General features: G+C 41.2%; 1 protein-coding gene, 5 non-coding genes and 3 pseudogenes across 6 annotated transcripts in view; 1 reads left to right on the forward strand and 8 right to left on the reverse strand.

Moving 5' to 3' along the window:
* The window catches only part of LOC148099765 (mannan-binding lectin serine protease 2-like), a 28,757-nt gene extending 17,033 nt beyond the window's left edge, over window positions 1–11,724 (reverse strand). The window contains exon 1 of the mRNA XM_087851713.1: window positions 11,175–11,724. Coding sequence (XP_087707839.1) covers window positions 11,175–11,724 — 550 coding nt within the window. The remainder of the gene's footprint in view (window positions 1–11,174) is intronic.
* LOC148099766 (5S ribosomal RNA) lies at window positions 6,418–6,536 on the forward strand (annotated as a pseudogene).
* LOC148099767 (U2 spliceosomal RNA) lies at window positions 6,575–6,739 on the reverse strand (annotated as a pseudogene).
* LOC148099768 (U5 spliceosomal RNA) lies at window positions 6,934–7,046 on the reverse strand. The gene has a single exon (XR_015720543.1). It is a non-coding gene; the product is annotated as a U5 spliceosomal RNA (small nuclear RNA).
* On the reverse strand, window positions 7,290–7,467 carry LOC148099769 (U2 spliceosomal RNA; annotated as a pseudogene).
* A 653-nt stretch (window positions 11,725–12,377) lies between the features above and the next one.
* Window positions 12,378–12,574, reverse strand: LOC148099770 (U2 spliceosomal RNA). Its single transcript, XR_015720245.1, has one exon. It is a non-coding gene; the product is annotated as a U2 spliceosomal RNA (small nuclear RNA).
* A 101-nt stretch (window positions 12,575–12,675) lies between these two features.
* LOC148099771 (U2 spliceosomal RNA) lies at window positions 12,676–12,866 on the reverse strand. The gene has a single exon (XR_015720098.1). It is a non-coding gene; the product is annotated as a U2 spliceosomal RNA (small nuclear RNA).
* Window positions 12,867–13,060: 194 nt separating this feature from the next.
* LOC148099772 (U5 spliceosomal RNA) lies at window positions 13,061–13,173 on the reverse strand. The gene has a single exon (XR_015720451.1). It is a non-coding gene; the product is annotated as a U5 spliceosomal RNA (small nuclear RNA).
* Window positions 13,174–13,638: 465 nt separating this feature from the next.
* Window positions 13,639–13,757, reverse strand: LOC148099773 (5S ribosomal RNA). The gene has a single exon (XR_015720309.1). It is a non-coding gene; the product is annotated as a 5S ribosomal RNA (ribosomal RNA).
* Window positions 13,758–27,434: the final 13,677 nt, after the last annotated feature.

Consider the following 27,434-nt stretch of genomic DNA (forward strand, 5'->3'; position numbering starts at 1 on the left):
TAAAGTTGGATTGGATTGGACTAATATGATGAAAGCGAGCCCAAGCCTGAAATCGACTCCTGATCTTTGATCCGTCCTCACCTGGTCGTGAACGTGATGGTCAGCCAGGTATCCAGTTTACCTTTGAGTGTCAGATTTAGGCAGATTTGATTGCTTCCGTTTCATAATGACAGATTTAAGTGAACTCCTCTGTCTCCATTCCCAGACTTCTACTTTTGAATAAACTTTCCTTTAACTTGCTCCGAGTGCTCTTTTGTCTGCATGGTGTAACTGTAGCCTGGCATGCTGAATAACCAGTGAGTGGACCTTCCAGAAATATGTGATTTTGGCTGTTGAAGTAGGTCAGTCACCTTTGAAGGGCTGAATATTTATGGAGTCATCAGTTGACGTTCGTTTGTGGAAGTCTGTTTTCACTCTGATAATAAAGAGGATTTATTTATTTCATTGACCAATAATAAAAAGACTGTTATTATATTTTTAACATTATATGATTATATTCACAGTGATGCTTTGAGGAAGACTGCACTGTTTGTCCCAGAATAATCAAACTGCCATGAAATACATTCACTAATTTACTATTTGGAACTAACACACTATTAGTACATCTCAGAGACACCTTCTTTCTCACACCAAGAGTAACAGATTACATCTCTCACTGTGTCCGACCAAACAACTGCTGTGGAAAGTCAGTTATTAGCAGTTTTTTAACTACACCTGTAAATGAACGTTTGACTGAATGCTGATAAGTGAATACTGAGAAGTTAGGAGGAAATGTTTTCAAATGTTCCTGCAGAGAATCTGATTAAAATGTTTTTTGTGAGCAAGAATCAGTTTGATCAGTGACCTTTTTTCAGCCAGAAACCTTTAAGGTCACATATCCGCTGTAATATTATAATTTGCTGTTCTTTTTTTTAATACACCTTTGTAGAGAAGAAAAACATCTGGATGTCCTGATGCCAGATGCTTTTCTTTCCAAGCTCCTTACAGTGGCTTGCAAAAGTGTTCGGCCCCCTTAAACTTCTCCACATTTTGTCACATTACAGCCGCAAACATGAATCGATTTTATTGGAATTCCACGTGAAAGACCAACACAAAGTGGTAAACATGTGAGAAGTGGAACAAAAATCATACATGATTCCAAACATTTTTTACAAATAAATAACTGTAAAGTGCGGTGTAAGTAATATTAGATTAGTATATTATTAGATAATTAATCATTAATATTACTAATAATTATTATTAGTAATATTAGAGTAAGTAATATTATAGAGTAATAACCCGCAGTTCAAAAAAGCTCCCCTCCGACAGCCAAACCCATCTGTTCTCTGATTGGATTGTTACATTTGTGATTGACATGACATTGACCAATCAGATGAAAGGAAGAAAAATAGGGTCAAAATTCGTACTTGTAACTTGCAGAGATTCACACGTTTTTCTTTTGGCTAAGTCCACATACAAATCTTTTTTACACACACGCACAAATTATTTTTACACATACAAAAGTACAAGTACAAAATATTTATAACCACATTTTGAGCCCACAAAGCTGTACGTGAGCTCCACTGCAGTGGCTCGTGCACCGCTGCGTTCACGGCGTTTGCTGTAAATTATACAACAGTGACATATGTATGTAAAATGTTTACTGAAGTTAATGAAACAGTGTTTGTAAGGACTATAAGGTCCATAATTACTGAGGCAGTTAGACACACACACACACACACACACACAAACACACTCCATTTTTATCTGTATCTAACATTTCCGAGCAGCATGTCTTCATTATCTGTGTGTCTGCAAACACTCTGGTTTCTGTGGTTTCAGATCCATTTCTCTCTCAAGGGAAATAAAGGGATTACACGGCCGTCTTTTCCTGTTTCATATGTCAGGCTATGGCTGTATCCCAATTCAGGGTCTGCAGCCTTAAAGGCTGCATTTTAAGGCCAATTACGTCACAGCGACGCGACGAAGGCTGTCCCACTTCGAAGGCTGCTCGAAATCCGGCCCTCAAATGCATCCTTAATTTCCCTGAATTTTAAGGATGTGGCGGTGTAGACTTCGTGGCCCAACATATCCCAGAATGCATAGCACGGCGGTGGGTGTGGATAATTTTGGCGGAAAAAACGGCGGATGAGGGGCGCCCGAAAAGTAAACTTTGAGTAAGTACTGAATATCATGTCACTTATTTATGTGTAAATGTTCAATAACGAAGAACATTAAAACATTCCTGTTGGCCAAATGTCTGGAAAGTTATGTGACATTAGTGACGTTTGTACTAACTTGGTTTTAAAGCCTTTACTTTAAAATATACGCTGTTCAATAGCTGACCTTAATCTTACAGAGAATGATCAAAGCTCATGTAGAAACAAACAAACAAATGAACAAAAGATTTTCTCCTTCATTTCTGTCAAACAATGCTGTACGAAACGTTAGCTGTTATTATCATGGTTGCTAGGCAACCTGGGCAGCGCAACGGAGGCTAGACCGTCCCATTTCAGAAGCTTCGCACTTCCGGCCTTAGTGGTCTTTGAGTACGCAGCCCTTGTGGACCGTTAAGGCTGCGTACTTTAAGGCTGCAGACGATCTGAATTGGGATACAGCCTATGTATGGGGCGCCGTTTGTAAACTGAAGCATGCTGAAATTAACGGCAACATTTTTCCACATTTAGCTCTAAATCTTACAAAAACATGTTTTTTCGAGTCATTTTTTACAACATTTAGTAAAATATTTGCAACTTTTTATATTTAAAACAGAATTTTAAATGTTAAATCTAAATGCTAAATGTTAATCGTAAATATTATATTTAAATGTTAAATGTTAAATGTAAATATCATATTTAAATGTAAAATGTTAAATGTAAATATTATATTTAAATCTAAATGTTAAATGTAAATATTATATTTAAATGTAAAATGTTAAATGTAAATATTATATATAAATCTAAATGTTAAATGTAAATATTATATTTAAATGTTAAATGTTAAATGTAAATATTATATATAAATCTAAATGTTAAATGTTAAATCTAAATGTTACGGGAAACTAAATATTTAGCTAATATGCAAATTTCTTGTACGGGTCAGAGGGAAATACCAAAATAAAAGCTTCAAGAAAAACTCCCGCGCTAAAGTGTGCCGGTTGAGGTCAGGTTGCATGTGTGCGCTCCTCTCACGGTCACTTTTGACTGCCATGAGCTGCTTCACCTATTCCCTACCAGCATGTCCAGCTGAAAACATTGGAAGAGCCGTTTTGTCGGCCATCCAATGATTCAGCGGTAGTGCACCCTCAACCTCACAAACGCCGCAGCACTTGGTAAGTTTATTATATAGCATTTTGGACGGGTTGATAGCAGTGTTAGCAAAACTAGCAAAGCTAAATTACTTAGCCAGTCCTCAATTATTTCATTTGGTAGGCAGCAGACAGAGATCGAACATCATACAACTGTATTTATTTATTTGGTAGGTAACAGTCGTTCTTGATGTAAATGTTTCCTTAGGAATCCAGCAATGCACCTGGACCAAGTAGACCTGCCGTCTCCATACCGCTCGGTAGGCCTTCTTACACATATCATTTAGCTGACTGGTTTTGATATACAGTCAGGTTCATAAATATTTGGATACAGACACATTGTCTAATGTTGCTTCTGTACATTACCAGAATGAATTAAAAGTGAAACGACTCCAATGCAGTTGAAGTGCAGACTTTAAGTTTTAATTCAATGGGTTGGACGAAATGATTGCATAAAAATGTGAGGGGAAAAAAAGTAATTTGTAAACACAATCCTATCATTTCAGCGGCTCTAAAGTAATTAGACAAATTAAATAACTGAAAATAAAACGATCATTTCTATTTCTATTATTCAAAACCCTTTGTTGGCAATGACAGCCTGAAGTCTTGAAGTCATGGACACCACCAGATGCTGGCATTCCTCCTTACTAAGGCTCTGCCAGGCCTTTACTGCATTGGCTTTCAGTTGCTGTTTGTTTGTGGGCCTTTCTTTCCTAAATTTAGTCTTCAACAAGTGAAATGTATGCTCTATTGTGTTAAAATCCAGTGACTGACTTGGCCATTCAAGAATATTCTATTTCTTTACTTTAATAAAGTTGTGGGGTGCTTGGACTGTATGTTTTGGGTCATCGTCCATCTTTATTATTAAATGCTGCCCAATCAATGTGACTACTTTTAGCTGGACTTAAGCAGAAAGACAAGTATTTCTCTGAACGCATTCGGCTGCTTCAGTCCTGTGTCACATATTCAGTAAACACTACCAGTGCCACTGGCAGCCATGCATGCCCAAACCATCACACTGCCTCTGCCATGTTTTACAGATGATGTGGTATGCTTGGGATCATGAGTCGTTCCATACCTTCTCTATACTTTTTTTCTTGCCATCATTCTGGTAGTGGTCGATCTTGGTTTTATCTGTCCAAAGAATGTTTTTCCAAAATTTTGCTGGTTTTTACTAGATGTTTTTTTTGTTTTGTTTTTTTGTTAAGTCCATTCTAGCCTTTCTATTCTTGAGGCTTATGAGTGGCTTGCACCTTGCAGTGAACCCTCTGTATTAGGGCTGTTCGATATGACAATATGAAAACATCTATCATTTCATATTATACGCTATCATTTGTTCTGTGGTGTTGCAAAATAAATTTTATGTCAATATTTTTCATTGTTTTGATGGTAAGTAGTGGCTATATGAATTTCTTAATTTTCTTTCTGTTATGTTCTCTTTGACCGCATGTTGTCTGTTCGCAGTAAAATTTTCAAAATGCAAACACTACGTCTCAAATCAATTCCAGGCCTTTTATCTGCTTAATTGGTAATGACATCATCATTTCAATATGGATACCCTAAATTAAAGCTGAGTCTGCACATCATGTTCATGATATAATTATGATTGGAAAATGTTTCAGTAAACGGGCAACAAAATAAAACTTGTTATGGTCCAAATACACACTGACCTAACTGCAGGCCTTTTCTACTCTAATTGAGTGCTCAAAGCACTTTATACAACAGATCTCATTTACCCATTCACAGGCACAGATTAATACAAGCACTTTTTCTGTCCAACATTCACACACAGTCATACTCAGATAAACCCATTGGGAGCTGTAGATTAGAGCACCTGGGGACTGAATCACCAATTTGACCAATAATCACCGAATGCTAATCTACAAGATACAAAGGGTTCAGTTTTCTGTGTAATGGGTAGACAATAGTAAGATGGTCTGAGTCTACAGTTTGTTTGTTTTTTGTTGTTGTTTTTGTTTTTTAATGAACAGATAACAGAAACACTACGGATGTATTGTAATGCATAGGTGTCTATCTGTATCTGTGTTTGAATTCATTTCAGGTTCCTCTCCCATCAGTTCCTCAAGCTCATACTATGCGCTCACATTTTGTGAGAAAAAACAAGACCTGCAAACACTATACAAAAGATGTTGTGTGCTTGCCCTTGTCTTCAGCATCAACGTTTCTCATACCGAGAGGAGATTCAAGAGCAAAACTAGCACAAGATGGCCTTATTGGGAAGATCTCCTTTACATCTGACTGGTCTGAAGCACAACTTAGAGAAGAAATAGCAGCAATCTTCAGAAGAACATTTGCACTGTCAACTGGCCAGACATTCCCTTTTGAGTATTTGAGTACAATTAGAGGATGTAAACGACTAATGAAACCAAATGTTTCTAGCAGTTTTCTTTGGGATGGCCAAGAAGTTGACTTGATTTGTTCCACCACCTGCCTCTATATAATGAAGAAGGGGTGTATTAAAAGACCCAAAGCAGCTGCCCATTAATGAGGGCAAATTAACGACATTGATTTTGGCTGTTTTCACCAATGTCTTGTTCTGCTGGCTTAGGCAATCTACACCACACCAGGGCCTGAGTTGCCGGCTGGGGCCACCTACACCACACCAGGGCCTGTGGCTCTGGCTTAGGCAATCTACACCACACCAGGGCCTGAGTTGTCGGCTGGGGCCACCTACACCACACCAGGGCCCGTGGCTCTGGCTTAGGCAATCTAAACCACACCAGGGCCTGAGTTGCCGGCTAGGGCCACCTACACCACACCAGGGCCTGTGGCTCTGGCTTAGGCAATCTACACCACACCAGGGCCTGAGTTGTCGGCTGGGGCCACCTACACCACACCAGGGCCTGTGGTTCTGGCTGAGGCCATCTTCACCAAAGCAGGCCCTGTTCTGCTGGCTGAGGCCACCTACAACACACCAGGCCCTGTGCTGGTTCCTGAGGCCATCTTCAAAAATCCAGGGCCTGTGCTGCTGGATAAATGCTAAACTGAGTCTTTGGGTTAGGGTATTAGGCAAGCATGCAGGTAGGGTTATAGGATTGTGCTCGTAACTTCAGGTACTGGCCACCTCATCACTTGATTCCATAAATTGACACATTGTGCTGTAGGAAGCAGCTTACGGCCATACCACCCTGAGCACGCCTGACCTCGTCTGATCTCGGAAGCTAAGCAGGGCTGGACTTGGTTTGTACTTGGATGGGAGACTGCCTGGGAATACCTTGTGCTGTAAGCCTTTTGTTTTCATGTCATTGAACTGCTTTTGATCCAGAAAAGGGGTGTATTTAAAGACCCAAAGCAGCTGCCCATTAATGAGGGCACATTAACGACATTGCTTTTGGCTGTTTTCACCAATGTCTTGTTCTGCTGGCTGAGGCCCCCTTAAACTGATAAGAACAGATACTACACTTGATCTTAGCCAAAAGGCCGAGAAGCGATGGCCTCCTGCAGGTTCCTGGCTGAGCCGCCTTCTCGGGACACTTCTCGCTTGTGACGGTGCGCTCTTTCACTTGGCTCACAGGGAGGGCTCCGCTTCAAATCTCTGCCCACCCACAGTAGCTCAGAGGCCTGCGGAGCTCCCTGGAACTGTGCGCTTTCTTCTATTTCTTCTTTTGAACAACGAGGAGAGGGACCAGCCAGACGGCAGACCCTGCCAAAAATAGGTGCAACTCCTAAGCCTCACTCTCCACGGAAGTCTTCAGTAAAAGACGAAAGACTTGTACGTTTTGAAGAGAAGCCAGAGTGTGTGTTTCTTTGGCCTCGCAGGAAGCCGCAGTGACTCCTCGTCCCGGCTTCCGGCGTCACGGTAGGCCCTGTTTGCTTGGCTGAAGGGGCAGATCTCAGGCCCCGCCTGCTCTGCTCCAGAGTTCGACTTTGACAGGAGAGGGGTGACTGGAGAGGAGCACGTTCGCGGCTTCAGGCTGCTTTCTGGCTCTTGGCTTGGCAGACCTTACTTTGTTTGGCTTTCTTGCTTTTGCACAAAGTCACCAAAGGGGGCACCGTTCCCGGAGGCGCTGCAATACCGGGTCGATGCGTGGAGCGAACGGAGCGAGCCCCTTATTCGGCTCCCTGTTCTAAAAATGCGTTTAATACGTTGCCCCCGAATCGGGGGCGTATCAGATATTAAACTGATAAGAACAGATTTTTTCCTTTTTTTTAAAATTTACTTTCCACAACATTTCCATCCTTTACACTTACATTTCGCATTTCTCATACATCTTAACACATTACTTTCCAAATCAATGTCATACCTTCATTTCTTTACACCTAAACAAACATCCTACAGAAAGAGAATAGAAGTTGAACAACAAGAAAATCCCACAAAATGAAAGACCAGAAACCGAAGAAACAATCGCGTTTCTATTATCTCGCTCCTTATCACTTACCACCTTTTTTTTGGTGGTTTTAAAAAGATGATTTTCCACCTATCCTTAATTGTATCACTTCCCCACTTTTCTAATTCATGCCAGTATATACTTTCAAATTCTTTCTCTATTGCCTTAACTGTTCCTATCTCCCTCCATTTATACACTCCAGTTATATGTCCCTGCCTTGCTTTCCATAATTTAAGTTTTACAATTGATATCAGCATACAAATTATTTTGTTTTGTTCTTTTCCCACTCCTTTAACCCCAAACGAAGTGATTTCATCATATGTCACATTCTCCAAGCACTTATAACTCTCTTTCACCCCATCCCACACCTTTTTTGCATATTCACATCCCCATAATACATGTTCAATTGTTTCATCTTCCATACAGTTTTTCCTTGGACAGACTTTTTGCTTCCCCAAATTGTGGGCATACATCGTGACCCTGACTGGTAGCCTTCTATGCAAGTGCAACCAATTAAAATCTTTAAGCCCGTTCTTAAAACTCTTGTCCTGGGCCCGTACCCACACTTCAGAGCTCACCATTACTGGATTGACATTGAGTTTCTGTACCAATTTCCTATATAGTAACTTATGATTTATCACTGTATCCTCATCTTTACATTCCGTATATCTCCTCCCCCACTTTACCATTCGCTGGAAGTACTCCGGCCTAGTCTCAGCTTTAGGGCCTTTATTATCCCACCCTATTAGAAAACGGTATGGTATAGACAGCCAAAACCATATCAGGATTTGGCATTTGTGTATATATGTCTTTTTCAGGAGTATACATACATTGCTATAGAATATTGCATCCAGCTTCAGGGAACGTTTGGCACATCCCTCCCACCATCTGCTATTTCCTGATGCATTAGCGCCCTTTTCACATATTCATAGCCACCCCATATAAAATTAAATATTCCCCTCATTAGTTGAGCTCTATACTTCTGCGGCATCGGAAAGACGTAGGCCAAATGTAGCAGCTTTGGCAATACATCGGCCTTTACAACCAACACTTTCCCTGAAACGGAAAGTTTTCTTGTCTTCCATAATCCCAGGTTTTTTTCGACTGCAGTCATCTTCTTTTTCCAATTACACAATGCATCCCCCTCCCCATTCCCAAAAGAAATTCCTAATACGTCCATAGGGCCTTCGCACAACATATAATCACAGATCTTGTCCTTCCTCCCCTCCCACTTCCCAAGGTATTTGTACCTAGTCTTCTCCTTGTTTATTCTCGATCCAGTTGCTTTTTCATAATCATATAGAATGTCTATCACTCCCCTTAAGCTTTCATCGTCTGCCAAATATAATATTGTGTCATCCGCGTATGGTGATATTTTTAAGCTCTCGCCCCAACGGGCAACGTTATCCCTTTAACAATGTGGCTCACCCTTATTGCACAAGCAAGAGGTTCTGCGTATAAAACAAACAGCACCACAGAGAGCGGGCACCCTTGCCGCAATCCTCTTGTTTGTTGCACTTTATCCGTTAAATGCCCATTAATTTTGATTTTTGAATTTATGCCCTTATATAAAACCTTTACCTATTTTGTAATGGCTCCTCCTAGACCCAGCCCCTCCATAACCTTCCACAAAAAAGCGTGGTCTACTCTATCGAAAGCTTTCTGCTGATCCAGGCTAACACATATTGCAGCAATGTTTCTCTCCTTTACATATGTGAGTACATCCCTGTGTAGATGTAAGTTCCATGTGATTTGCCTCCCCTGTACCCCACAAGTTTGGTCCATTTCCACTATGTGTGACATGACTCCTGCTAGCCTATTCGCCAGAACCTTACTCAGTATTTTATAGTCCACGCACAGCATAGTTAGTGGCCTGTAATTGTCTAGTTGGTTCGGGTTTCCTTTCTTAAACAGAATAGTCACCACTCCCGTTTTCATGCTTTCCGGCATCTCTCCTCCCTCCATGATTTCCTTAAAAACCTCCAAAAGGTGGATCCCCACCATATCCCAAAACGCCACGTAAAATTCTTTTGTTAGGCCATCTATGCCGGGCACCTTATTGGCCTTCATTGCCGTTACCACATTATACACCTCCCCTACCATCAATTCCCCCCCAGCTTTCCATTTTCTTCTTCGGGTAGCCTTCTCCTTAGCGATCTTATAAAAACCTCCCCCTTCCCCTCATCCAAGCTCTCCTTTGTAAACAATTTTCCATAATATTCTTCCACTGTTCTTAACAACTCATCTTTCCCCCTTATCACCTTTCCATCCCTCTCCAGTTCCGTTATAACCCCCCTCTTATCCCTAGTCTTCATTTTGCTAAAAAAGTATGAGGAGCACTTCTCGTTCTCCTCATACTCTTCCTGTTTTAATTTATATATTACGGCCCTCGCTTTCCTCTCAAGTAATTCCTCCTGTCTCATTTTTAAATTTTCCAAATACCCTTCCTTTTTAATTCCCCTTCCCGTATTTTCCATAACATAGATTTTTTCTATTTCTTTTTGTATTGTGTCAAACTCTTTCTTTTGGACTTTTGACCTCTCTGTACAATATTCGATTGTAAACTTTTTGATTTTTTTCTTTATGTCCTCCCACCAAACCACGTTGTTACTGTATAAGCTTTTCATCTCGGCCCATATCGGGAAGATTTTCATGAAGCCTTCCCTATAGGCTTTCTCTGCGAGGACGTCGTTGTTAAACTTCCGATACCCTTTTCCAAAGTCTGGCCCTATTATCTCGAGCTCCACATCAACTGCTTGACGGTCTGTGAAGAGGGCCGGTATTGTTTTTCCCTCTATTATTTTGCACTTTTTTTCTACTAAAATGTAATCTAACCTACTCTTCACCCCCCTTGTGTTCTTCCAAGTATACCCCACTTGCTTTCCCAGTAACTTCCCCATTACGTCAATTAATCCATATTTCTTAATGAAGGTCCTAAAGGGGAGAGAAAACTTTTCCCTTTCCAAAGAGCAATTAAAATCCCCTCCCACAATAATATCTTTCCTAGTCAAAAAACAAGTATCCATTTTTTGGAAAAGGTCCTTACGTAGCCCGTGCTCCACCTGTGCATATACATTTATTATCCGACATTGAGTCCCATTTTTATCTATATCCACCACCATTACCCTTCCTTGTATTACAGTAAAGCTCTCAATTATCCGAATATCCTTATTCCCACATAACACCCCAACTCCAGTCCCATGTACCCCCCCAATGCTCCAAGTAGCTCCCCCTCCCCTCCATTCCTCAGTAAACAAAGCAACATCCCTCTCATCTCTCAGATGAGCTTCCTGAACCAAACAAACATCGAAATTGTAGCTCAATAAAAATTCATAAACAATTTTTCTCTTTCGGGCACTTTTTAGCCCCCTAACATTCAGGGTAATTATCCGTAGTTTTCCCATACCATAAACAAAAAGAAAGCGGAGCACTAAGGGCAAAAAATATAATAATAATACTAAAGAGAAAGAAAAAAAAAACAAAAAAAAAAAACAATGAGTCTCTTGGTATATTTTACCTGCTCTCTTGGATTCTCTAACTATCCATATTGACGTGTAACAAAAGGTCTTTTATGAAAGAGTCCTCGGACTTTTCTTCGCTCTCGTCTTCCTCTTCCATATCTCCATCGCTTGTCACATCACTTAGAGGGGTATGCATGCACTCAGTCTGTGTTCCCCTCAACACATACCCCTCCACATTTCCACCCTCCTCCAAAACCTCCTCCCTAATATCTTGATCTCTTAGCTTACCATCTTCAGAGAAGGCGGCTGGACTCACCTTTCTCCTCCTTTTAGCGGACTTTCTCCGTGGTTTTCCAACCACTTCCCAACCTTTTTGGGGTTCCTCCCCCTGCTGTACTTTCTCACCATCTTGCTCAATACTTCTCTCTCCCTTCTCCTCACGTCGCTCCGTCCCCTCCTCCACACCTTCCACCTTGTCCTCGTTAGCCTGATTTCCAGCAGCTGGTATCGGCTCCTGGGGCCTTGCTCCTACACCAGAGTCTATTTCCTCTTCGCTACGTTCTTCCCCAATAAGTCCAGTCTTTACCACGGCTGAATAAGGCCGTGGCTTAGTACAATCTCTCGCCATGTGCGCTTCCGAGTCACATAAGTGACATCTTCTGGGCTCCTTGCAGTTCCTCGTAATATGTCCAAGCTCGCCGCAACTCCTACACCTCACCTGGTCGCATTGTTCCGCATTATGTCCAACACTCCCGCATTTCCTGCATGCTTGGGGCTGCCCTGCGTAAACAAGGAAGCCTCTGTCCGCTCCAATAGAAAAGACTGCAGGTGGGTGGCAATATCCATCTTCACTGTTCATATCCGCCCTCAATTTGATGCGAAATTGTCTCTTTCCGGTCCATATGCCCAGACCGTCCTTTATCTTTCGTACTCCTGGGAGAACAGTAACGTATCTCCCTAGAAAGTACCTGATAGTCTCTTCCGTGACCCATGGGTTGTACATATGTATCGTTAAAGTTCTGTAATCATTGCGATACAAAGGGGTCACCATATATCTCCGCAGTTCTTTATCTTCTTCCACAATGCTCTTCCTTCTCACTTCTTGAAGCGCCTTGAGGCGACTTTTGTTGTGATTTGGCGCTATATAAATAAAATTGAATTGAATTGAATTGAATTGAATTCTTCCGCGTATTCTCCTGTAGAGAATGTCACATCATAGTGCTTACTTGCGGTGCTCTGTTGTAGGCAGAATATTTCCTCCGGCTGTATCTTCAAGGCTTCGAAAAGTATTCTCCGTCCAAAAGTTATTCTGTCATGAATTTGTGTGTCTTTCTCCATGAGTTCAAATCTCAGCGTATTTCTTGTTCCAAAAGTCTCGGAAAAACTGGCCAACGACGTCGCCATCTTTGTTTGCTTCCCGCCTCCTCTGATAAGAACAGATACTACACTTGATCTTAGCCAAAAGGCCGAGAAGCGATGGCCTCCTGCAGGTTCCTGGCTGAGCCGCCTTCTCGGGACACTTCTAGCTTGTGACGGTGCGCTCTTTCACTTGGCTTTCTTGCTTTTACACAAAGTCAGCAAAGGGGGCACCGTTCCCGGAGGCGCTGCAATACCGGGTCGATGCGTGGAGCGAATGGAGCAAGCCCCTTATTCGACTCCCTGTTCTAAAAATGCGTTTAATACGTTGCCCCTGAATCGGGGGCATATCAGATATTAAACTGATAAGAACAGACACTACACTTGATCTTAGCCAAAAGGCCGAGAAGCGATGGCCTCCTGCAGGTTCCTGGCTGAGCCGCCTTCTCGGGACACTTCTAGCTTGTGACGGTGTGCTCTTTCACTTGGCTCATAGGGAGGGCGCCGCTTCAAATCTCCGCCCACCCACAGTAGCTCAGAGGCCTGCGGAGCTCCCTAGAACTGCGCGCTTTCTTCTATTTCTTCTTTTGAACAACGAGGAGAGGGCCCAGCCAGACGGCAGACCCTGTCAAAAATAGGTGCAACTCCTAATCCTCACTCTCCACGGAAGTCTTTAGTAAAAGGCGAAAGACTTGTACGTTTTGAAGAGAAGCCAGAGTGTGTGTTGGAGAGAATGAGGAGGAGCTTCTTCCCCCAGGCTATTCGGGCCCTGAACCAGGTGTAAGACTGGACTCTCCCACACATCACATCACCACACTCTTCCTATAATCCTATAATTTATAATCTTGATAATCTCTTTCTGCTATTTGCACTTTTTTTTTTTTGTTTTTTTTTTTTGTTTTACTGTAAATTCCCAAGTTAATTTGTAAATTTTTTGTAGTAAATTGTAAATACTGTAAAACCTTTTTCTGTCATTTAATGGTCGGGCATCGTACAGCTACAAGCATTTCACCCCCATGTCATACTGTGTATGGTTGTGTGTGTGTGACAAATAAAATTTGAATTTGAATTTGAAAACAGCCAAAAGCAATGTCGTTAATGTGCCCTCATTAATGGGCAGCTACTTTGGGTCTTTTAATACACCCCTTCTCTGGATCAAAAGCAGTTCAATGACATGAAAATGAAAGGCTTACAGCACCAGGTATTCCCAGGCAGTCTCCCATCCAAGTACTAACCAAGCCCAGCCCTGCTTAGCTTCCGAGATCAGACGAGGTCAGGCGTGCTCAGGGTGGTATGGCCGTAAGCTGCTGCCCACAGCACAATGTGTCAATTTATGGAATCAAGTGATGAGGTGGCCAGTACCTGAAGTCACGAACACAATCCTATAACCCTACCTGCATGCTTGCCTAATACCCTAACCCAAAGACTCAGTTTAGCATTTATCCAGCAGCACAGGCCCTGGATTTTTGAAGATGGCCTCAGGAACCAGCACAGGGCCTGGTGTGGTGTAGTTAGCCTCGGCCAGCAGCACTGGCCCTGGTGTGTTGTAGGTGGCCTCAGCCAGCAGAACAAGACATTGGTGAAAACAGCCAAAAGCAATGTCGTTAATGTGCCCTCATTAATGGGCAGCTGCTTTGGGTCTTTTAATACACCCCTTCTTCATTATATAGAGGCAGGTGGTGGAACAAATCGAGCCAACTTCTTGGCCATCCCAAAGAAAACTGCTAGAAACATTTGGTTTCATTAGTCGTTTACATCCTCTAATTGTACTCAAATACTCAAAAGGGAATGTCTGGCCAGTTGACAGTGCAAATGTTCTTCTGAAGATTGCTGCTATTTCTTCTCTAAGTTGTGCTTCAGACCAGTCAGATGTAAAGGAGATCTTCCCAATAAGGCCATCTTGTGCTAGTTTTGCTCTTGAATCTCCTCTCGGTATGAGAAACGTTGATGCTGAAGACAAGGGCAAGCACACAACATCTTTTGTATAGTGTTTGCAGGTCTTGTTTTTTCTCACAAAATGTGAGCGCATAGTATGAGCTTGAGGAACTGATGGGAGAGGAACCTGAAATGAATTCAAACACAGATACAGATAGACACCTATGCATTACAATACATCCGTAGTGTTTCTGTTATCTGTTCATTAAAAAACAAAAACAACAACAAAAAACAAACAAACTGTAGACTCAGACCATCTTACTATTGTCTACCCATTACACAGAAAACTGAACCTTTTGTATCTTGTAGATTAGCATTCGGTGATTATTGGTCAAATTGGTGATTCAGTCCCCAGGTGCTCTAATCTACAGCTCCCAATGGGTTTATCTGAGTATGACTGTGTGTGAATGTTGGACAGAAAAAGTGCTTGTATTAATCTGTGCCTGTGAATGGGTAAATGAGATCTGTTGTATAAAGTGCTTTGAGCACTCAATTAGAGTAGAAAAGGCCTGCAGTTAGGTCAGTGTGTATTTGGACCATAACAAGTTTTATTTTGTTGCCCGTTTACTGAAACATTTTCCAATCATAATTATATCATGGACATGATGTGCAGACTCAGCTTTAATTTAGGGTATCCATATTGAAATGATGATGTCATTACCAATTAAGCAGATAAAAGGCCTGGAATTGATTTGAGACGTAGTGTTTGCATTTTGAAAATTTTACTGCGAACAGACAACATGCGGTCAAAGAGAACATAACAGAAAGAAAATTAAGAAATTCATATAGCCACTACTTACCATCAAAACAATGAAAAATATTGACATAAAATTTATTTTGCAACACCACAGAACAAATGATAGGTATAATATGAAATGATAGATGTTTTCATATCGTCATATCGAACAGCCCTAATACAGAGGGTTCACTGCAAGGTGCAAGCCACTCATAAGCCTCAAGAATAGAAAGGCTAGAATGGACTTAACAAAAAAACAAAACAAAAAAAACATCTAGTAAAAACCAGCAAAATTTTGGAAAAACATTCTTTGGACAGATAAAACCAAGATCGACCACTACCAGAATGATGGCAAGAAAAAAAGTATAGAGAAGGTATGGAACGACTCGTGATCCCAAGCATACCACATCATCTGTAAAACATGGCAGAGGCAGTGTGATGGTTTGGGCATGCATGGCTGCCAGTGGCACTGGTAGTGTTTACTGAATATGTGACACAGGACTGAAGCAGCCGAATGCGTTCAGAGACATACTTGTCTGTCTGCTTAAGTCCAGCTAAAAGTAGTCACATTGATTGGGCAGCATTTAATAATAAAGATGGACGATGACCCAAAACATACAGTCCAAGCACCCCATGACTTTATTAAAGTAAAGAAATAGAATATTCTTGAATGGCCAAGTCAGTCACTGGATTTTAACACAATAGAGCATACATTTCACTTGTTGAAGACTAAATTTAGGAAAGAAAGGCCCACAAACAAACAGCAACTGAAAGCCAATGCAGTAAAGGCCTGGCAGAGCCTTAGTAAGGAGGAATGCCAGCATCTGGTGGTGTCCATGACTTCAAGACTTCAGGCTGTCATTGCCAACAAAAGGTTTTGAATAATAGAAATAGAAATGATCGTTTTATTTTCAGTTATTTAATTTGTCTAATTACTTTAGAGCCGCTGAAATGATAGGATTGTGTTTACAAATTACTTTTTTTCCCCTCACATTTTTATGCAATCATTTCGTCCAACTCATTGAATTAAAACTTAAAGTCTGCACTTCAACTGCATTGGAGTCGTTTCACTTTTAATTCATTCTGGTAATGTACAGAAGCAACATTAGACAATGTGTCTGTATCCAAATATTTATGAACCTGACTGTATATCAAAACCAGTCAGCTAAATGATATGTGTAAGAAGGCCTTCCGAGCGGTATGGAGATGGCAGGTCTACTTGGTCCAGGTGCATTGCTGGATTCCTAAGGAAACATTTACATCAAGACGACTGTTACCTACTGTCGGATTATGATATTATTTTATGCCATGTTAGACCCCTAATTAAAGATTGTGAATTATTATGTAGTTTTAGTTTGCATTATTCTCCTGAATTAGAAGAAGGTGATAACTATTACATTTGGTAAACTGATTTGCATTACATTAGACTGCTGATTTATTGTGAATGAATGATATTGTATTATGATGCATTATACTGCTGAGTTATAAGAAATATTGTTCACAGAAAGTCATTGTCTTATTTGTCTGGTTAGAAGAGAACAGAGCATACTGCCCCATCTCACCAGGAGCAGATAAACAGGGAGCCAAGGTCGTAGCTTAGGCGCTGTGTGTGAGAAAGAATGTGAATGTTTAGGCTTTTATGATTAGGTGGGGGCCACTAGAGGCTATAAGAGTTTGATCAAGGCTCCACCATTTTGAGATCTGATGCTGTCTGCTGTATGGTGTCCATCTCCCACGCGTGTGTTCATTAAATCATCGTTTGACTTGACCCGGCCGGACCAGTGTTGTTATTTTGGGTTTTCCTCCTGTATCCATTCCCAATATTTGAATCCGTAACAGTTTTGGGGGCTCGTCCTGTGGTATTGGGGTGGAGGTTTTGGAGGCTTGGACGGTCCGAGGTGGTCAGACGGGCAGACATTATCCGGCAATCGAACTGAGTGGACAGGCGCCTTATAAAAGAGGTAGGCACAGGCCTGTTGATTTTATCCGAAGTGTGCTGAATTGGACGATGAAATTAAATGTCTATTCAGTAAAAGTTGCCGGTGAGTGTCTGTTTTGATTTTGAGGAAAAAATCTCATGAGTGTTGAAATTTGAAGTAAGGTTAAAAGTAATAATATTGAGTTAGAGTCTCAGGTAAAGGTAACAATACTGAGTTAGAGTCTCAGGTAAAGGTAACAATACTGAGTTAGAGTCTCAGGTAAAGGTAATAATACTGAGTTAGAGTCTCAGGTAAAGGTAATAATACTGAGTTAGAGTCTCAGGTAAAGGTAATAATACTGGGTTAGAGTCCCAAGGTAAAGGAAAATAATACTGAGTTAGAGTCTCAGGTAAAGGTAATAATACTGGGTTAGAGTCCCAAGGTAAAGGAAAATAATACTGAGTTAGAGTCTCCATTGGTCTAAAGATTGCATCTGTGTTGGTCATGTTGCGAGTTAGAGTCTCCATTGTCCATAACGTTGCATCTGCCTCAGTCATACTCTTGTTTTTGGGTGTTGTCTGTTGTTTAAAAGTATTATAAATTTTGTGAGAACGGTGGTTAGAGTCCACTAGGAGGCGCAGTGCTCAGAGGTAACGCTTGCCAAGGCCAGGGACGCCTAGGCCTTGTCCTCTTTGAGGGATAGTCAGTTGGTCACTGTGGAGCTTGGGGCACTCCAGAATAACTAGTGGTTGCACCACTTACCGTGTTGAACGGTATCTACGCTTTTTTGGGCACTGTAAATTGAGTTAGGGATTTTAGAGATGAGGCCAGATACAGTTAGAGTCTGATACTGGTTAATTGATTACAAAAAAGTTGGACTTTCTTCGGTTGGACCCGTTATTTTAAATTTGTCAAAATTGTGTAGGCGCTAAAACTTTCAGGCCTGAGAGGGATTGTAAATATAAGACGTCTTTGTAAAATAATAGAAAGTTGAGTGTGAAACGAGGCTGTGTGTGTGACGACAGTGCGCTGCAGCGCTGCGAGCTATTTTTAGATAGTGTGTGAACATGCAAATGAGGTGGCTGTTGTGAAGCCCACAGAGGACTTCCTGTTTAGCGTGTTATTGAGTTTTATATATGTATGATTTGCAAACAATGATACATGCCTGTAATTAAAACGCTGATTTTGCTGATTATAATATTATAAATAAAGTTTTAAATGACTACGGTGAATGTTTAATGTTTGGCTGAGTTTTGATATTGGAGAGACGGCTTCGCAGCTGCTGGGGGTAAGTGACCGGAAACTTGCATGCCCATAAAAGGCAACTGCCTGACTGTGTGAACTATGCACCAAGAGAGAGAGTAAAATCTAGGTGGATGAACCAAATGGATGTTGTAAGAAAAATAGTAAATGAATGTTTTAGTCTCTTAATACAGGTGGATTTCTCTCAACCAGGAGACCTGAGTACAGCAGCAAAAGGATAGATTAACAAAATTGGGACGACACACAGGCCAAGCTCTGGCTCAAAATTTTACAGGTTGACCTATCACTTTGTCCCCACCCGAAAAAGAAGCTTAAAGGACATCTTCTCCTCCAGTTATCGGTTACCATCACTGGAAATTTTCAGGCAAGTTTTTCACTGAATTGTTTTTGGCACCATGTGTCCCTGAATCTCACAAGTAAGCTCTAAATTCCTGGCTGAAGACATGGAATGCTGTTATTTAAGGTGGGAAATCAAAATTTGGGAAACAAAATTAAAAACACACACAATTAGAGAAATGCCTTGTTGGAGAAAAAAAAGTTAAAATAACCCACCCACAAACGCACACACACGCAATGAAGAAACAGCTTACATTCATGAACACGTGAAGAGTTTCCAGCAAGGTTAAAGCAGCAAAACTTAACATACACCTGTTGTTAAATGATAAAGTCTATCCACTACTAACAAATAAACTCTCTGGGTTGCAGGACAACAACTTGACTTCAAAAAGAAAGACACTGGTAAATCACAAACCAGTGATGACAAATTTAGTGGTTAAAAGAGTCAAATTGTGACATGTTTTCTTCTGATTGATTAATATAAGTGATTATTGAATGAAATAAAATTCCTTTTTTGAATTATTAAACATGATCTTAAGAATTTTAACGTGTACCTGTGTTGTCCTGTCAACTTGGTGGGTTAGGAGTTGATTATATAGTGAGAAAAAACAAAAAAAAGGGGGGGAGAAGGCTGACACAGGGCCTGGCCCCTCTCTGAATAACACAGCCAAAACAACATCATTCTCCTGTTTGTCTGTTTTTGTTTTGTTTTTGTTTTTTCTCTTTATGTTTAATTACAGGCTGCTTTGTCGGCCCGGAAAGCCGAGGCTGACCTGGACTCCTGCTCTCCCCTCTACTACCTTTGCTCTCCCCTCTACCATCTTTGATGTGACACTGACCAAATGCTACAGCAGCTGGACCCACAACAACAACCTGAGAATGTCAACAGTGCTGCAGGAAAAAGATCTCATGAAGCGGAGACGGAGAACGTTAAATCCAAGGCCCGTTTCACTACACGAGGAGATTTCCAGACAGCTTCAGCTGACAGAGCTGTGACGAGATGCCTATTAAGCCCGGATGAAAAGTGAGGCCGAGCAAAAGAATACTGACCTTAACAACTCTGCATTAAAACTGTGCAGGACAGGGACGGACCAACACGGATGATCGGGCAGCAAAAAGGGCGTGCCAGAGACATGAGGAGTAACTGAGGTCAGGAGGCACCTCAGATTGGACAAAAGCAGCAGAAGAACATAAGCTGAAGGCACAGGTGTCGGGGCTCGGTCAGGAGCTGACCTCTGAGAAGAGCCGAACAGCAGAGTTATAGAAGGCCGTGGAGCAAAGCAAGGAAAACATCAATAAACTTCAATCTGACGTGTACGGAAAAGACTCTGAGGTTTCTGCCCTCAGTAAGAGCTCAAGGCATCAGAGCAGAAACTGAGCATGGCTCAGGAGGAGCTGGCTGCTAATCAAACCCATCAGTCAGGCTTAGAGTCCCAGATACAGGACTTTAAATCAGGTCGGAGCTTGCTGGAGCAGGAGGTTGTCAAACCTGACGAGAAGCTCCAACACCAGGAGCAAACCCTGAAGGAGCTACAGAAGCAAAAAGGGTCAAGTTAAGGAGGAGCTGGACAAGGAGAAGATGCAGGACACTGGAGAAAAGGACTGCCTCAATTGGGGCCAGAACCAGTATGGACAGAACTTTGGGCAGCAGCACCAATGGACCCAAACGGACTGAAAAGGAGGAGAGCAGGACCCCAGAGCACGCTTCAGGCCATGGTTTACCCAGAACATCAGAACAGGAAAGTGATGAACACAAACACACACACAAACACACACATTTACATACACTGACTCAGAATTAAGAGAAACACACATATGAACACATATGCACTCGTTGATTGACTGAGAAATGACACACACACACGCACACAAATCGAAATGCTGATTCAATTCACTGAGAAGTGATCCACACACACAAACATGCACATGCTTGTGCAATGAAGAGTGACACACACACGCTGATGCAATGAAGAATGCTTTACTAACAAATGCTATGCTGATACGCAAAATGCTGCACACAAACGTCCAAATACAGAATTTGTTACAACAACAAGAAGCCATTGATTGTTAATTGGTTAAATGCATTTCATGTCACCCAGAGGGCATTTGTGTAGATTTAGGGGACAGGGTCTAGAGCAGTTTGGTTATGAAAACAATGTCTGTGAGTGATGTCTGTTTATGGCTCAAGGCCTCAACTGAATTGTTTACTGTGCTTCACACAGCCTGATAAGGAGCAGTGGTACAGAGTGAAAATGATGAATTAACGGTGTGAGCCTTATTTCAAAGCGCCACATTTTTGTGATTGAGATTTAATTGAAGGAGGAACATACTGAAAAAAAAAAGAAAAGAAAAAGGGGGCCAGCCCTTGGATTCACGTAAGCATCCTACGTGTATTTAACACAATTACCTCAGGCTTTAAAGATTTGTATAAAATTCAACAGGAAATCATAGCTTCCCTGTATTTCCTACATTGTTGGCATGCTGGTGAGTGCTGTTGCTCCACAGTAAGAAGGTCCTGGGTGCAAGTCCACAGTCTGGCTAGTTTGCAGTGGTTTCTCTCTGGGTATTCTGGTTTCCTGCCACAGTGAAAAGTCATGCAGCTATTAGAGCTAGGTTAATTGATGATTCTAAATTATCCGTGAATGTAAGTGTAAATGGTTGTTTGTTTCTAGGTGATAGACTGGTGACCTGTTCGGGGTGCACCCTGACTCGTAACCTATCACTTCAGGGTTATTTCCCAGCCCTCCTGCAATCAGGATAAAGATAGGAGGATGGTAGTTGTTGTAGACCCATTCAATTTTTATGGTAACCAGAATTTAGACTTTGTTGAACCGTAGGCAATATGAATACAACGTGTAGTATTTAAGGGACCAAGTAGAATTTGGATAAAAGTTATTGAATAGTGTTGAAATAAAATGACAGAATTGTGAAGAATTAAAATATTCCAGGAGCTCAACTTACTCCATCTGAACATGTTTTAATCGTGTTATATGAACACAAAATGCACAGGTTTACTGAAAATGAAAAGGTTGTGTTGATTCGAATCAGTTGTTTAAGTTTCTATCAAAGCAAAACATTTGTGTGCAACTAGTGTCCACTATTGACTGTAATAAGTTCAACACGTTTTTGTCAGTGCAAAAGAAGTTACGGTACCTGTATGCTTACACAATATTGTCCCGGGACAGAGAAAAACTTTCTGGTGAAGTTTTGGTTGATTTTGGGTTTTGCTTAACACTAGGTTGAATTTATCAGTGAGGTTTGGATTGTTTTCTTTCTCTAAGAGAGAGAAAGATGGTTTTATGTTTGGACATGTTTCCAACGGGCCCCAGTATTTGTTATTATATGAGTATTTTATTGGTTACGTTTGTCTTTGCTTTTGTTACAGTGCACTGAAATAAGAACATCTGAGAGGAGTGATCCACCGGTGGTGATATTGTGGTATTTTGTGAGTTCCTGATTTAACAAATCAGCTCTTTAATCCAGGCCTGAGAGATTGAACTTTAAAGCGCTATAAAACATTCTTACTGAAAACAGTTGCAAAGTATTTTTCTCCATGATTATAATGGGCTCTGGAGAAATTCACTTATATGGGACATTTAGCCTCAGGACTTCTCATGTGATCAAAGGATTGCAGCGAGTCAATCCAGTCCAAAAAAAAAGGAACTGTTTTCCTTTAAAATGATGACGTCATCTTGCTGGTGATGGAGCCTCGAATAGGTTGCGTGTGAGACTCCATTATCAGCAATATCTAGTATGAATGTGTGTGAATGTATGCATGTGACTGGACTGTGATGGACTGACGACTAAATGTTTAAACTGACTTGATACTGAGACAAAAACGGTACCGACTTTAGGATTAGTAAATGTTCACAAACAATTCACCCAGCCTGTAAAAGAAGGGTGGATGTTTTGTCTTGCTTTGTTTTGTTTTTGGAGGAGTAGGAGGACAGAGACTAAAGGGGGAGGCTGTAGCTTCACATGAGTGTGAACTGCAGACTTAACCTTTTGGTTGCTAATTTTCAGCTACTGATGTTTCCATCAAGAAAATTGTGTTTTATTAGCTGTGTTTCGATTAATGTATCACATCATATTGTTGGGAATGTTAAATGCTAAAGTGAAGAGAAGCTTTGATTTCACTCAAGACTGAACATGTTATTATTAACCACAGCAGGCCACTGTAGAAAAGCCAATTAATTTTGATAGAGAAAAAAGAAAAAAAACTCTATTGATGTCTATGAATAACAGGGGAATGATAGACTTGTCACATTTAAAATAGAGATATGTAAAGACAAACACTGGTCCACGTCATTTAGGTTCTCCATTGAAATAGTCAATAATTTAGAAAAGTAAGATAGAACCGACAGGGGCATGTGCTGAGATGTGGTGCTGCACAAGAACAAGAGCAAAATAAAGAAAAATTATTGTGTTTAGCTTTGATAAATTTAAATTAAAATGTACCATTACACTCAGAGGATCAATATGAAATTTAATATATGCTAACTTTGTATGAAGTACATGACTGATAACTGTTCTGTCCTGAGCTTTTGTTTTTACAGCGCCCACTTGACCACGCCAACAGTTTCTCGCCACCAAAACTGGGTACTTGCAAAGAATAGGGAGGAATATCATCAGAAGTGGGAAAGGTAAGCCCCGATGGGGGTGATAACATCATTAATTTCACGTATGGTCAAATTCTTAAAACTTGACCCCAAACATGAAAAATTCTTCAAACATTTAGAGACAGAGTGGAGTTCTAGATAAACATAATGTAGCAAACCACATAAGGATGGAGCGTTGGAATCAATAAGATGGTGAAAAACACGCAGGAAAAATGTTGATCATGTTGATTATGTTTATTCCAGTGTGCAGAGATTGGCTAATCTGACCAGGAAATGTTATAAAATGGATTGTCGGAACAGTCAGTGTTAAAGTTACCTTTGACAGTCCAGACTAAGATGGCGTTGGACATCTTCAGGGCGGAAAAGGGTTGGTGTGACCAAGGTGTGGTTTGGCTTGTTGTATGTATATTTCAAGATGTTATGGCTCTGGATGGACCAGTTACCAGGGCATGGAAGGAGGACAGACTCATTAAATGAGGAGAAGGAATTTTCTGGGATTGGAGATCCTGTGGGTGAGTGGTTGACTAAAAGCATGCATAAAATAAAAGCTATTTTTTGTTATTGATTGGTAATAGATTGATAATTGGCCACATTCACAGTTGTATTGACTTGTAGTGGACGTAGTCTACTTCATGTTTAAGCACTCTAATTAACAGATTGAAAATAGTGACATTAAAGGAAGAATATGCAGCGCCACCCTGTCAGATGCCAGTGCCAGTGGGGCTCAGTGATGAATCAGGTGAGCTTCATGGCTGAATCAAAACATAGAGGCCCCTGCTGTGGTCAGTAAGGGATAAAAAGGGTGTGTTTTACTGTTATTTTAGCATCAGCATTATTGTTACATCAGAATCATATAACAAGCATTGCATTGAACATTTATTGAAGCTATTGACATTACATTAATATTTGTATTACAGTGATTGTTATAACTTAATGTTAATCTTTTATTTACAGGTGTCAAAAGTAGTCAACAAGTTCATGTTGAAGTGAAGTTCATAATAATACAGGTTTTGTTTGTAGACGATTGTGAAGACGCAGGCTCTGGGCGGAGCCAGGAGTTGAACAGATCTAACATGACAATTAAATTGGTTTCATTCCCTAACAAAGGATAACAAGATTGGAGCAACGACACTGGATAGGAGAAAGTCTGATACTTTCTGAGATATGAGGTCACTAACCTGTTCTTTTAATTTTCTAGCTTAATTGAATGGACACATGTTAGAATTAGAAATGGCTAATTTGTTTATGTCTTTTATTAGAATGAGTGGTTTTAATCATTTTTATACATATCTTGCAAATGTGCTTATAATGAGTTGGCACTCGGTCTTTTGAAGGTCATAAGCTTCGTTCGGTGATAGTCCGGACTGATAAAGTGTAGGAAATGCCAGTGCAGCAGGCTAAATGCAAACACGCTTACACACACATACACTAAATTAGGATAAGTCCTTGGGACATTCTGAATATTCTAAACAAATTCTGAATCACCAAAAGATTAGTAGACAGCAACATTAGATTGTTAGAGCTGGGAAGAGAGGTGTTTTGGTTTTCTGTCTCTTACAGAGGAAGGAACAGACACCAGACGAGGTCACAGATATACGAGGATCCTTGGCAGCAGAGACAGTTACGGTGACTGCGGAAACATCAACTGGGTTCAAGTGTCATGGCATTTTGGGCTCCAGTTAGTCACCTCAAAAGGATGGATCAAATAAACACAGCAATAACCACGAAGGGGTTGACGGAAATCCAGGAACACCACACCAACGACGTTCGAGAGGCTGTTGGTCATAAGGAGAACACCTTTCTGTTCCTTTTCCTGGGGAACACAGCTGTGATCCCAGAATACACAGATCATTGTTTGAAATCGGGGCAGAATAATCCCCTGATCTGTGCAACGACTGAAGGGTTGTCTAACCCCTGAGGTTGAAGGAAACAAGAGCAGAGGATCACCCGACTGGAAGACACTGGTGCCTACAGCAATAAAATAAAGGTTAAAAGCTCCTCGGACAGAGGTTCTAGTCCGAGTACGTTTGGAGGGTATAAGGTAGCATCGAAATAAAGCTGTGGGAGAACTGGGGAGTGATGGGAGTATCATCTGTACCTACTGTTGTTGTTGTAATAAAAGTTTTTCTTGCATCTGAACTGCGTAAACACAGAGGTCATCTCACATATGGTTCACCCAACAGGGGGACAAAAGGCCTGAGGAGTAAGGAGAAATGAACCCGGCAACACTGGATTGCAGGGTGTAAGTGAGCTCTTTAAGTCTAAAGAGCTCATCAGGGGGAATTGTGGGATTATGATATTATTTTATGCCATGTTAGACCCCTAATTAAAGATTGTGAATTATTATGTAGTTTCAGTTTGCATCATGCTCCTGAACTAGAAGAAGGTGATAATTATTACATTTGGTAAACTGATCTGCATTACATTAGACTGTTGATTTATTGTGAATGAATGATATTGTTTTATGATGCATTATACTGCTGAGTTATAAGAAATATTGTTCACAGAAAGTCATCGTCTCATTTGTCTGATTAGAAGAGAACAGAGCATACTGCCCCATTTCATCAGGAGCAGATAAACAGGGAGCCAAGGTCGTAGCTTAGGCGCTGTGTGAGAAAGAATGTTTAGGCTCTGATGATTAGGTGGGGGCCACTAGAGGCTATAAGAGTTTGATCAAGGCTCCACCATTTTGAGATCTGATGCTGTCTGTGTATGGTGTCCATCTCCCACGCGTGTGTTCATTAAATCATCGTTTGACTTGACCCGGCCGGACCAGTGTTGTTATTTTGGTTTTCCTCTTGTATCCATCCCCAATATTTGAATCCGTAACAATACATACATATATATATATATATATATCTTATATATATGCGCTTGTGAAGTGGCTGTTTGGTCTCTCCAATGACCAAACAGCCACTTCACAAGCACATGGCACAACATAGAAGAGCCACCTCCACAGGACAAGACTCAGCAGTCCATCTGCATCTTAAGGTCAAAGGTCACTCTTTTGAGGATGCCAATGTTCACATTTTGGACAGAGAGGACAGATGGTTTGAAAGAGGAGTGAAAGAAGCATCTATGTCCACTGTGAGCGACCATCTTTGAACAGAGGCGGTGGTTTACGACAACAACTCTCTGCCATCTATAATCCAGTTTTGAGTTCCCTCCCCAGACGCCTTAACGCCCACTCACATCCTGGGCCATCTGACCTCAGGAAGTCACATGATAAGGTGGGGCCAGGTTTCACAATGAACTCACCTGAAACTCTGGCTGATTGGGACCCACACCCAGTTTCACACCTTGGCTCAGGCGATTAGAGGATCATCAGGGGGTCCTTTTGTCCCTCTGTGGGGGGAAACTCCCACTAGGTTTAAATCTGGGACTCTCCACCATTTGACCTTAGAACTGAAGAAGCTTCTCGGATGAAGGTGAAACGTCTTCAAGCAACTTAAAGAAGTCCAGACGCTTTTCTTTGCAGCTCCTTTGACTATGATGACCTGGATGACTGAGAACCTTCACAGACAAACTTTGTTGTTGTTTCTCTGGGCTCAATTTCAGCCTCAGGAGCATCTCTCAGAAGAAAACCGTTTAGCAAATAATAAGATAAAAAGATTGTTGAACCAGGTGGTATTCTCTGGAGTTTAAGACCAAACTCAAACAGTGAATTGACATTAGACTGGAATTCATAAGATGAATAGAAATGCTGCTGAAACTCAATGATTCATTCATGTGTGTGTGTGTATATATATATATACACACTCACACACTCACACACACACACACACACACTCACACACACACACACACACACACAGACACACAGACACACAGACACACAGACACACACACACACACACACAGACACACAGACACACAGACACACACACACAGACACACAGACACACACACACACACTCACAGACACACACACACACACAGACACAGACACACACACACACACACACACTCACAGACACACACACAGACACACACACACACACACACACACACAGACACACACACACACACACACACTCACACACACACACACACACACACAGACACACACACACACACAGACACACACACACACACACACACACACACACACACACACACAGACACACAGACACACACACACACACACACACACACAGACACACACACACACACA

This window comes from Neolamprologus brichardi, chromosome 14 (assembly GCF_056152115.1).
Source record: "Neolamprologus brichardi isolate AB-2024 chromosome 14, ASM5615211v1, whole genome shotgun sequence".
Lineage (NCBI taxonomy): Eukaryota > Metazoa > Chordata > Actinopteri > Cichliformes > Cichlidae > Neolamprologus > Neolamprologus brichardi.